This window comes from Micromys minutus (assembly GCF_963924665.1).
Source record: "Micromys minutus genome assembly, chromosome: 5".
NCBI lineage: Eukaryota > Metazoa > Chordata > Mammalia > Rodentia > Muridae > Micromys > Micromys minutus.
Window position 1 is genome coordinate 56,612,548 of NC_137974.1, and position 12,756 is coordinate 56,625,303.

The 12,756-nt window shown below is 52.7% G+C and overlaps 1 protein-coding gene across 2 annotated transcripts in view; it reads left to right on the forward strand.

Moving 5' to 3' along the window:
* FOXP4 (forkhead box P4) overlaps positions 1-12,756 on the forward strand; it is a 52,616-nt gene that overhangs the window by 27,136 nt on the left and 12,724 nt on the right. For both annotated transcript variants that reach the window (XM_080917286.1, XM_080917287.1), the window contains exons 3-5: positions 4,968-5,063; positions 11,911-12,033; positions 12,411-12,497. In XM_080917286.1, coding sequence (XP_080773412.1) covers positions 4,968-5,063; positions 11,911-12,033; positions 12,411-12,497 — 306 coding nt within the window. The remainder of the gene's footprint in view (positions 1-4,967; positions 5,064-11,910; positions 12,034-12,410; positions 12,498-12,756) is intronic.

The following is a 12,756-nucleotide window of genomic DNA, read 5'->3' on the forward strand; positions in this document are numbered from 1 at the left end:
CCACAGCTTCGGCCCTGGTCCAGACCCTTGCTGCATGCTTTGATTCCATCCATCTGCCATAGATGCTTGTGGAGTTCCTGCTGATGACTTGGGGGAGCAGGAGGGGCTTGAGGGGTTACAGGAGGTTGTGAGCCAGGAAAGGCGAAGCGAGCCAAACCTTCATTCAGGTGGTACTGTGCAAGCCTGGTAATAATGGGAATACTTCCGGTTCTACGTGCAGGTGCTGAGCTAAGTCCTTGTGTGTTGTCCCATGTGTTTCTACTCAGGTTCCATGTGAAGGAGAGTTAGCTTTTCAGAGGAACAGCCTGAGGGTCAGGCTTTGCTAAGGCTGCTCAACATAAAGGGGCAGGGGAGAAGTCTCTGTCTCATCCCTTTTGCCAGGGTCTGTGTGCTGAGTGAAAAATACAGCCCTCCCCTAGAGGAAGATAGCCATGTCCCACAAAACATAGCATAGTGTGTTGGTTTTTTGTTTTTGTTTTGTTTTGTTTTGAAAGTAGGTCTCATATAGGTTAGGCTAGCCTCAAACTTACTATGTATTTAAGGATGACCCTGAACTTACTTTCTGCTTCTCCTCCTCAGCCTCCTTCTTCCACCTCTTCTTTGGTTTTAGCTGTTCTGGAATTTTCTCTGTAGATCATGCTAGCCCCAGAACTCAGAGATCCACCTGCCTCTGCCTCCCAAGTGCTGGGATTAGAGGTGTGTGCCACCCTCACCATCACCACCACCTTTACCACGATCACCATCAGCATGGCCTTGTGCCTCTACCACCAGAGCTGCGAGCGATTTTGGGCACTTGCCACCTAGACTGGTTTTATGTGACTGGAGATGAAACAGGTTTCATCCTGTTTCATGACAAGAGCTTTGTGCATACAGGCCAGACAGTCTACTACTTTTAAGTGTAGACAGTACACTGCATTCTCAGTCCATGTTTGCTTTTCAGTTCGAAGACTGGGAAGAGAAAAAGGGGGTTGGGGAGGGCAGGGTTGCTCCCTAATTTTCAGTCTCATCAACCTTCTTTGCCTTCTTATCCCTCAAGATTTCCCTGATGACACAGGCCTTTAATCCCAGCACTCAGGAGTCAGAGGCAGCCTGGTTTCTGTGTTTGAGGCTAGCCTGGTCAAAAAGACAGAAACAAATCCAGAAAGATTTCCCTGGTGGCTTGTCCCGTGTTGGGCATCTGAACAGCTTTCTCTCTCAGGGGCCGTGCTGAAGAAACTCTGCGTCTCTTTCCCCACCTCAGCCTGCTTCACCCTCTTGCCTGTTCAGAGTACTAGAAACTTGGACCTCACCTTGGCAGCGAGGTGACGTAGTCGGTAAAGGGTGTGCTTTGTAAAGGTGACCCGAGTTCAGACCCCAGAATCCATGTAAAGGAGAAAGGGGAAAACGGACTCCACAAAGTTATCCTGTGATCCCTACGTACATAAACACACGCACACACATACACGCACACATTTACATGCATAGGTGCACACACACACACAAACACACAATAGGTGGCTCCAGTCTGGTCAGCATCATTAAAATAGGTGAGCCTGGCTGTTAGTTAGGTTAGGGCCTGTAGCTTCCATATCTCTCAGAGACTGTGGGTCCAATAGTTTATTTAACTCTCAGTGACAGGGCCAGGAAAGACCTTGACACTTAGTGTCTACTGATGGATGGGTAAATAAAACTCAAATGAAACTTCAGTGTCTTAGACTTGCCTGGTCCCTTAGGCAAGCAGTATACAGAAAGTCAGCCCAGGGTTGGAGGAAAGCCCAGGGCTCCCAGAGCACCATTCTCAGCCAGGGCCTAGAAGTGTGGACAGCAAAGCTCATGGCATAGAGTAGAGCCCAAACAGGAGTCATTGCCCACTGAGCAGTGTGTGACATGTCATAGCCATCCAAGGAAGGGAGTCCAGACCATAGCCCTGGAATCTGCCCACACACATCATCGGCACCCACAGTGTATTCTTTAGGTGGGATTAGGTTCCAGCTGGGTCAAGGCTGCTTCTAGACAAGCATGAGAAAGGAAACAAACTTTGTCCATCGTCGGCTTCCCATCATTGGGCCCAGACCTGCACATGGGGGGAGAGGAGAGTGAGTTAGTAAATGGATGAGAGAATGATCGAGTGGGTGACCGAGGCGCGTCTGGGGATGCGATGCCTGGTTTCTGGTGCCCTGAGTCCTTCTGCAGTCTTTCCTCCTGCCTCCCCAGCACAGTTTAGCTTTCTGCCTAGTTATTTCCAGCCCCCTCTGCCCCTGCTGTGTGTCACTTCCTGTGTGCTGTCACGCTGTAGGAACACCTCTTTCTCCTCGTCCCCTTGATGAGCTGGCCCTCCAGGACTTCTCTGGGAGGCCTGCTTAGAGCTCCAGAGCACATGTCGTCCTTCCATGTGGGGCCAGGAGGCCCTACCACCTAGCATGACCTAGCACACAGTAGGCACTCATGCTAATGAAGGTGGGAAAGAGAAGGGAGGCAAGGAACCGACAACTCTGTCTGGTAGGGTAGGAAGAGTCCGGCCCAAGAGGGAGATGCCTAGGGCAGGGGAGAGAGAGGGAAAGGAAGCTTATGGGGTGGGGAGAGGAGGGTCTGCTGCCTCCAAAAAATGAGATTGTAGGGCTGTCATTGCCCTCGTCCTGTAAATCTTGTAATTTCGTGCTCCAGGGAACCACAAAGTAAGAGAGTGGGTGAGGGAGGAATGAATTCAACACCCCTGGCTACTCTGCAGCCCCAGAGACCGGGCAAGCTCTTCCCCCACTCCTCATTCCCCCCACTTCCCCAGAAATCCCTCTGCTGCTGCCCCCCCACATATATCGGGGGTTTGTCCTCGTCCCACTGGCCAGTGTCTCTTTTGAATCCCCTGTGCTAGTCAGCTCTGGGGTCAACCCCCATTCCCACAACTGAAGCTGGCTGCCTTCCATGCGCTCTCCAACTTCAGAGGGTAAGGATCATTATGTTAGGTTAAACATGGAGGCCAATAAAAGCTAGACAACAGAGGCAGGATACCTTCCTGAGAGACCCTAGGCTACCTCCTCTCCTCTCCTTGCCAGCTTCTCTTCCTATAATCTCAGTCTCTTGACCCAGGAAGGTCAGGTTTCCTTTCTGAAGACCTTTTAGGAAGGAGATGCAGACTCCGCCTGGAAGCCTGGAACATTAGGGCAGGGAAGAGCTGGGGTGGTCAGGGTCCAGAGCTGCCAAGGGGCACACGTTCCAATAGATACGCCAGTGTGTATTTAGATAGTGTCCTAAGGTAAACTAGACTGAAACCCCAGGAAGCTGGGCCAGTCAACATTGGGAAGGGCCACGCAGGTAGATTGCATATATATATAGTTATACTGGGTACACACTGGGTGCTCAGAGGGTGTTTGCTGAGCTGTGAGTGTCCACCACACACATCCCTGGTACTGCCGGAGCTGGGGGTGTAGCTCACTAGGAGAGCTATGTGTAGGAGGCCCTGGGCTTGATCATCTGGGGGGAGGAAGCACTGGAGAGAGGGTGCGGCGGGGGGGGGGGGGGGGTGGGAAAGGAGTTTTATCCTAAAAGATTCTGGGGTAGAAGAATGGGGCCCAAGTGAGAAAGAAACAGGTGTGTGTGCCATTGTGAGAACCAGCCACAAGTTGGGCACCTTCAGCTAACAAGTGTGGAGCTGATGGGGGTGGCTAAGTGGGGAGCCACCTGGGAACTACTGAGAAGAAAAGGGTACAGACCTCCAGAATGCCAAGGAGGCGGCAGCGAGGCAGCGAGCGTTGGTCTTTTAATCCCTCTGAGTGATCCTGAAGTGGGTAGTGTCCCAGTTTTATGGATAAAGAGACGTAACCACTGAGACATGGGTTGACTTACCCAAGGTCACAGCCATCGAACTAAGGAGCGGGGATTACAGCCCTTATCTGCCTGGTGCCAGAGCCTGGATACCTGTCCTTCAGCTCTCTAGGAGACCTTTAAGAAACCTGGAGCTGACTGGACTGTCACCACCTCCACTTCCAGGTCTTAGGGACAAGGTCTTGGCTGGGCCCATATTCCTGGCCCAGATCCATACTCCTTGGGTCTCGACCCTTCAGTTTCAGGCCAGACTTAACACTCCCCACCTATCTCCAGCTGCATCCCTATACACATTCTATGGCCCCCTTGGCTCTGTCCTTTGTCACTGTGGCCACCAAGCCCAGGCACCCATGTGAGTAATCATTTAGACACAGCCTTCAAATATGACCAGTTTCCTTGGGGCCAATGACCCTTCCCCTCCCCCACCCCCGTGCTCCCTAGCTGCAGGACTAGGGGCTAGTCCTGCTCCCCAACCCCCAGCTCCTTGATCGACACCCACCCTCTCCCCTCCTTAAGTCTGACTTTCTGGACTGATCAGCCGATCTTGGGACAAGTTACTTCCTTAGCCTCCTAGGGATTTAGCTGCCTCCTCTGGGAGAGGAGACTAACGAGCTACCTCAGGGCTTTATCCAGGGAGCTCAAGGGTTTGCCTGCATCCCAGAGTGATGTCTGCAGATTTCTGAGTTCAAGGCCAGCCTGGTTTCGAACATACTGAGTTCCAGAGCAGCCGCAGCCTTTCTCAGAAATAAATAAAGAGCTAAATAGATGGCTAGATAGATAGGGAGAGATCTGTAAAGCCCCAGTCATGTGGATGATCACCAAAAACCAGCTACTATTCTGCCCTGAGCTCATCCTCCTGCCCTTCTACCTGGAGTCCTTTTGACCCTTGACCCTTTCATTTGTTGTCTTAATTGAAAACCAATGGACTCTCAGAGCCCGGGGTCAGTCCTTGAAGGCTGTACTGTCCTGTTCTCGGTGACTCCCAGCCCCATCCTTATCAGAAGGACCTGTGGCCCTTCCTCACTCCCTTCTGCCATCCTCCTTCCCGCCCGGAGCCCACCCCCATCATCCCCCCAGCCCCTACCCCGCTTCCGTGTACTCATCCCTGATCCCAGCCTCTTCTGAAGGCCTTGCTGGGGCCTCTCACTGACTCAACCCCTGTCTTACAGGCTCTCCAGGTGGCCCGGCAGTTCCTGTTGCAGCAAGCCTCCAGCCTGAACTCCCCAGGGAACAATGACGGTAAACAGTCGGCCTCTGCAGTGCAGGTGAGGAGGGGGGACCCACCCATACTAGGCAGGAGTGGGAAGGGGGACAGGGCTAGGGGGGGTTATTCTTGGCAGGGTGGGGGCTGTCAAAGACCACTCGGAGAGGGCCCGACTCTCCAAGCTCCATGCTCCCGAAAGAAGTAGTCATTGCAGGGTGGGGTGGAGACACTGACACCTCTCCTGTCTCCTGGTCGGCCAGGGCTGCGTCTGCCTAGCTTCTTTGTCTGCACCTCTCTGGACCTGACTCACTTGGGGTTCCTCCTACTGGCTCTCAGGCGCTCCTCCTTCCTCCCCACGTGTTACCCTGTCCCTAAACTGAGCCTAGGCCCTGCTCTGGTTTCTCAGTTGAAGAATCACTAGGTCTCCCCTCCCCCATCTCTCCCAGTCTCTCCCCGTTTCCTGTCTCTTGACATCTCTCTGTCTCTTCTGTTTTCCTTTGCACAATCTGCCCTTTTTTTCCCTTCCCCCTCCCCCTCCAGCCTGTCAGCCCATCTGGCTGGCTGGAGGGGGAGGGGGAGCGGGAGCGGGTGGGGAAGCCTGGCCTTCTGTTTACCTTTTGTGTCACAAAGAACTTGGGAGAATTGCAGTCTGGGTCTCAGTGGGCCACTATCCTGGCAAACTGCCTTCCTCCCAGCATCCCCCCCCTCCCCGTCCCCTCCCTGCTGTGGGGGGGGGCAGGGGAGGGCAGGGGACGGGGAGAAGATTAAACCAGGCTCTGAAAGGAAGTTTATGTAAGGGGGAATTGGGGTGGGCACTGTGCAGTGTTGATCCTGAGCCCTCTGGAGCTCTAGGGGCCCTGGACGATATAGGAGGAGAGAGGTAGACTCAGGGTGCTCTAAGGACGCAGACCTGAGCGTGGGCCTGGAAGAGGGTCCAGAGCTGAGACAACTTATCCGTGCTTGGGTTTTCTTTTTAAAGCTGATGTTTGGAAAGGGTTTCGAAAAAAGTTCAAGGTGCCAGACAGCTGTGCAGCCATGACGGTCAGGCTCCCCGGAGCCATCTAAGCACTGCTGAGATCCTCCAAGTCGGGAGCTGGCGAGGGGGTGTGGCTGAGGGCGGAGCGCACAGTCTGGAAAGGCAGCAGGAGGGAGTGGGGGCAGTCCAGGGCTGTCAGACTAGGTGGCACAGGATAAGGGGTATCCCCAAGGATGTTCTGGGTCTCCAGCAACCCTCTCCATGCCGGCCTGATAGGGAGCTATGAGCTGTGGAACAGGAACCAGTTGGGAAGTGCCTCATGAACCCCAGCAGGACAGGAGGAGTTGGGTGTCTCTGGAGGAGACACTCAGGGAGACTTTCTCAGGGAGACAACTCAGGGGGGACTTTCCAGCTGGGGGCTGGGATGGTGATCTGAAGGTCACTTCCTTAGCTTGCCTAACCCCTGTTAAAAGCGAGCTGCTGTGTTGGGCTCTGAGAGAGGAAAGATGCTTCTTTACTTCCTCACCTCCCAGGAGTCTGCTTCCCCATCCATTCAGCAGATACCGAGTACTTCTTTTGTTCTTTCATGTGTGTGTGTGTGTGTGTGTGCACATGCATGCATATCTGTGTGTACGTATGAGCATATGCATATGAAGACATAACCTCACATGTCATCCCCAAGAGAGCCTCAGAGTCCTCACCACCTCTGAGACAGTCTCTGCAGCATACTGGCTAACCAGCAGGTCCCAGGGGTGGGTGTTGAAGTTCAAACTCCGGGACTTCTCAAGCATTTACCAAATGAGCCACCCTGCCCACCTCACCCTGCCCACCGGGATGCGAAGTGCTTATCCAAGGCTGCCCCCTCATACCCATGGGACAGCTGCTATTATTAATCCATTTGCAAATGAGAGAAAAAAAAATAAGGCTTTGAGAGAGTGTCTAACTAGTCCAAAGTCACTCCATGCCCTAATTTCTGTTGCTGTGATAAAGTACCCTGGCACAGAGTAGTTTAGGGCAGGGAGGGTTTAATTAGGCTCATAAGCCCAGGTTATGTTCATTGCAGGGAAATCAAGGCAGGAACTCAAGGTGGCTAGGCACATCACATCCAAGAACAGAGAAAATGAATGCATGCATGACCAGGGTCGCTTGTCTTCTCTCCTCTTAACACAGTACAGGGAGTGTGGCCACCAGGAAGCTCATTTTCAGGCTAAGTCCCACCCCCACACACCTGTCAATTAATGTAATCAAGACCATCCCTTACGGGCACTCTAGAGGGTCCCTCATCGGAACTCTCAAGAGATTGATTCTAGGTTGTGTGAAGTTGATGATTAAAACGGTCCCACCCAGCAAACGAGGCCCCATGGGCACATTCTGCCCTGGATGGGCTACCTGTCCTTGCCTCATTTACTGTCTTCCCGCAGCATCAGTGAGCTTCCAAACACCACTGAGGCTGAGGGGTTACCATCACTGTAGATGGGAAGAGATATTACTGGGGGTCGAGCAGGCACCAGGAATTTCGGGGAGATAACGAGGGCCAGGTTCATTGGTTTGTCGGCTCCCCCAGTTCCAAACAGTGTGCCTTTTCTTGGTGTTCTATGAAGTTTTGTTCTTTGTTTTGTTTGAGATAGGGTCCTGGCTAAGCCGAGGGGGGGGGGCACACCTTCAATCTCAGCACTCAAGAAGCAGAGGCAAGCAGATATCTGAGTTCAGGGCCAGCTTGATCTACAGAGCATGTTCCAGGAAAGCCTGGGCTACACAGAGAAAACCTGTCTTGAAAAACAAAACAAAAGATAGGGTCTCATGTAGCCCAGGCTAGCCTCCAGTTCTGTATGCAGATATAGAGGAATAGAACCTTGAACGTCTGATCCTTCTGTCTCCACCTAGGATTATAGGCATGCACCCCCACCCCTAGTTTGTGTAGTGCCAGGAGTTAAACCCAGAGCTCTGGGAGTTTGGATAAATCTACCACGAAGCTGCATTCCTACCCTCCTTCCTAGCCTCGTTTTATTTAGCTCTTTGGAACAAGGTCTTACAGCTGTAGTTCTGATTAGCCTGGAATTCGCTATATTGCCTATGCTGGCCTCTGACTTGAAGTAATGCTCCTGCCTCACACTCCATGTGCTGGGATCATAGGCACTCCACCCAACTCCTGGCTACCACTGTCTTTCCTGCACTTGAAGTGGGTGGAGGGCTAGGGCCTGAGCCGAGTTGGCTAAGACTTCAGCCAGCATTCTCCCTGCCATGGCACCATGGGCCGTTTAGCTGCCTAAGCCGGTCTCTAGACAGGGGCTCCCAGCTGACCGGTGTCCTACTGACCCAGCCCAGCCCAGAGAGTCTGCAGGGACTGGTGAGAAGAAGGGCCACCACTCACTTCAGAGCCCCTCTGGGCCAGCCACCTGGAGACAGAACGTAGGGTGAAGGCTACCTAGATGTCCACTGAGGCTTCACAGCCAACTGGCAAGAGGCACAGGGGCCAGAAATGCCTTTTAAGATCATCTCTTCCATTCCCGTCTCCAAGTGAAAAAGCCCCAAGGAAGAATAGGCCACATTGTCAGTCATTCACATCCTGGTGCCCAGAAGGATCCTCTGGGTCTCCCTACTGGACAGGACTCAGTGGTTGCCCTGAACATTCAGGGGGAAATGGCGGGTTCAGCCGCCTGCCTGGCACCTACGTAAGTCAGCAGCATCTTTATTTCCTCCTTTGTAAGGCCAAGAAGGGAAGGTGTTCAAATCCCAGGGAGCCAGGTAGGGACAATGATGCTTACTGGTTTCAAAGAGTGGGTAAAAGTGCCTGCCACCCAAGCATGGCTGCCACGGTTAGAACCCATGATGGGAAGAGAACCAGCTTCCAAAAGTTGTCCTTTGTGGAGGTCTCCCTCCCTCCCTCCCTCCTGTCTCCTCTCTCACACACATACATACACATACAACAACAACAATAATAATATTAAATTATATTTTTAAAAGAAAAAGAATAAACTAGGCAGTGGTGGTACACACCTTTAAGCCCAGCACTTGGAGGCAGAGGTAGGTAGGCCCCTGAGTGAAATTCAAGGCCAGCTTTGTTTACAAAGCCAACTCCAGGATAGCCAGGGCTATGCAGAGAGACCCTGCTTCAAAAAAACAGGGGAAGAGGAGGAGGATCTCTAAGGTTAGGCTGCTGAGGCAAGACAGTGGAGCTAGGTTCTGTGCCTCAGGGACTCAGGCGGGAAGCACCCCAACACTGAGCATATACTGTAGCTTTCCTCCCCTTCCTCTTCTCATGGGGAGCCCCCCAATTGAGAGGCTGACATGCCTCAAGCCCAAGTTCCTCAGGCAGGTGACCTAGGTTTCTTGCCTTGGTGGTAACTGTCTTTTTTTTTTTTTCCTTTTCATTTACTTAAGTGATTGCTTATTTATTTTTGGGTTCTCAAGTCAGGGTTCCTCTGTGTAGCCCTGGCTATCCTAGAACTTGCTTTGTAGACCAGGCTGGCCTCAAACTGAGATCCACCTCCTGTGTGCTGGGATGAAAGGTATATGCCACCCCTACTGTCTGGCAAAGTTGTTGTTGTTTTTGTTTATTTTATCACATTCTGGGTCAGTGTCACATGTATCCCAAGCTGTCCTCAAACTCAATATATAGTCAAAGATAACAAACTTAGGATTCTCCTGCCTCTGCTTTCTTTATATTTTATATATATATATACACTGTCGCTGTCTTCAGACACACCAGAAGAGGGCATCAGATCCCGTTACAGATGGTTGTGAGCCACCATGTGGGTGCTGGGAATTGAACTCAGGACCTCTGGAAGAGCAGTCAGTGCTCTTAACTGCTGAGCCATCTCTCCAGCTTGCCTCTGCTTTCTAATGCTTAGATGCTACCACACCTGACTTTATACAGTGCTGGGTTCACCCCAGGGCTTTTGGCAGCTAGGCAAGCTCTGCCAACAGAATCACATCCTCAGCTTTGGGGTTAAAGAGGGCAGTCACCCTGAGAGCTGAGCTACAGGACCACTTCAAGTTAGCCTAGCCCAGATCCTGTCTGCCATCCTCTAGGCCTGCCTGTGGTGGGACCCCTGGCCTTTGTAGACAAGAGCTCAAATCTCAGGGTTGTCAGAGCCACCTGACCTGTCCCATTCACTTCTGGGTAAGAATGGGTCCTAAAAACAAAAGCCCACAAGGGCCCCAGAGGCTTTCAGCCAGGTCTGTTCGTGCCTGAGACTAACAGCTGGATTGTCACCCTTCCTGGGGGCTTCAAGACAGATCTGGGCTCACAGTATTGGGGGAACGTCAGGAGCAGAGCCTAGCCACTGGTTACGGGTGGGAAAAGAATTGAGTAGGGGGAAGCTAGTTCCTCTTGCTTGAGGGCTTTCTAATCTCTGGTTTAAGGGTTAGCTCAGAGCTGAGGCCTGAGATGGGATGTGGGGGGAAGGGAGGGCAACTCCTCCCCTGTCTCACAAGGGGTCAAGGGAAGGATCCTCTAGACACCTAGCCCATCTCCACCCTAGACTTGCTTGCTCACTTACTTCCTGTCAGCCCATCCCCCTCCTCTCCCTCTGGGTCCAAAGCCTACAACTTCTGGTCAGTTGGGAAAGGCCCCTTCAGTTCCGGGAGCAAGTGCTTAGCTGAGCACCTTTTGTGCCCCAGCTCCTGCATTGGGGCACGGGAGTAAAAAGTTAGTCACATGTGTGCCGGGCTCACAGAGTGGTGAGGATACAGACAGCCCTGTGGGAGCATCTGGCTGCCACTGTAGGACTGTGTCCTGGCTTAAGCTGCATTGTTGTGGCTGGGGAAGCTCAGAGAAGGTAGAGCAAAGGGAACATATGATGTCATTGTTTTCTCTGAAGGCATTTTCTATAGGTGAACCCTGCACCTCCTAGAGAGTGCAAACAGGATCAGGAGACAGACAGCCCCCCCCACCCCACCCCCCGTTTGGGCTTCATGGATCCTGAGTTCATTTCCTGAAGCCCAACTATGTATTTGAGGACAGTGACATCCCAGAAAGGGCAAGGAACTCTAAGCCTGCTGGCCTACTATGCCGTCCACTCCTCTCATATGCACATTCACCAGGACGGTCCCAGGAGTGTGTGCTCTCTGGGTCTCTGCTCTGGATCACCGAGTGTGGGACCAGGGTGTGATCACGTCAAGGGTGCTGCTTTGGGGAAGACAGGATCTCACCACAGAGCTCTGGCCGGCCCAGAATTTGTTATGTGCGCCAGACATGAGATCTGCTGCGTGTCGGGATTTCGGGCAGTCATCCCCGTGTGCAGCAGGAGGACAGCTTTGGTTCTGTCTCAGCTGCCCTCCCCCGCAGGCTCACCTCGGCTAGTAGTCTCAAACATGCGAAATGAGAGGAAGTGGCCCAGTGGTCTGTTCCTGTGCCATCTCATCTCCCACATCTGGAAGCAGGCATCCTACGCTCGCAGCCGTTCTAATGCCACCGCTACGAGCTAGCCTCCGACTGCTGTTCTTGCTAATCCGCTAGTAGCCTGAAGAGGTTGGCACTGGTCATTTTTTATCGGAGAACAGGGTAAATTATATGTCTGGAGCCAGAGCTCTACAGTGTGTGGGTCACTCTGTAATCACAGCACTTGGAAGTGCTGAGACCAGAGGAGTTCGAGACCAGCCTGGGCTCCAGAATGAGATGTCTTCAAATAAAACAAATGAAGTATAGCAGCATAGGCCTGCGATCCCAGCACTTGGGAAATAGGAAGATTAGGAGTTCAAAGCCAACCTGGGACAGATAATGACACCCTGTCTCATCACCTCCTGAAAAAAAAAATAACAACAATAGTAGTAGTAGTAAGTAATATGAAAAGCAAAAAGTCAAAAGAGACACAGCCCCCTAGGTAGGAGAGCTAGAATATGAAGCCAGGCAGGTACACTGGGAGCTACTCTGCCATGCTGTGGGTGGGGCCCTGGGTCCTGCCTCTGACTCACGGGGTCAATCTCACAGGTGCCGGTATCTGTGGCCATGATGTCCCAGCAGATGCTTACCCCCCAGCAGATGCAGCAGATCCTGTCCCCACCTCAGCTGCAGGCTTTGCTGCAGCAGCAACAAGCTCTCATGCTCCAGCAGGTGAGTTGAGCCCCAGGGCAGACACCTCCACACACACTCTGCCCCCCACCTCCCACCCTACCACTCCCTCCCTGAGCCTCACTGAGGACCTAGGGCTGCCCATACCGGGTGGACCTCCATTCCTCCAGGGCTCCTGGGACAGTCCCCAGTATTTTCCCAGCACTTTTTTCTCATGTGTTGACCCCACTCTGGAGGAGCAGGCCGAAGGATTGGAACACCATGCCTCCCAATCCCCAATACACACACACACTGAGGCATGCTGAAGAGATTAGGTCTCCGTGCCTGGCCCTGCTCACTGAACTCCCCTGTCTTGTCTGCAAGGCAGGGCTGGGTTGGTGTCTAGCAGCTCCGGAAACTGCCCTCTCTTATTCCCCCAGCTGCAGGAATATTACAAGAAGCAGCAAGAGCAGCTCCATTTGCAGCTCCTCACCCAGCAGCAGGCTGGGAAACAGCAGCCCAAAGAGGTGAGTGTACAGCAGGGCCCAGCCTCCTTCAGGGATGTCCCCTGAGGGCTCTAGTCCCAACGCCTACAGCCCAGCCTTCTCTAGCCTGACAAACAGAAAGGCCTTGTGGGAATAGTAGAAAACAGAAGAAAGAAAAAAGTTGTAAGGAAAGGGTTCGAGGAAGACGTTAGGGGCAAATGCTCACGTGTCTCCATTTATCCCTAACCTTTCCTTCTTTCCTTGCCTCAAACTGTATTGTCTCTGCACATGTGTGTGAGAG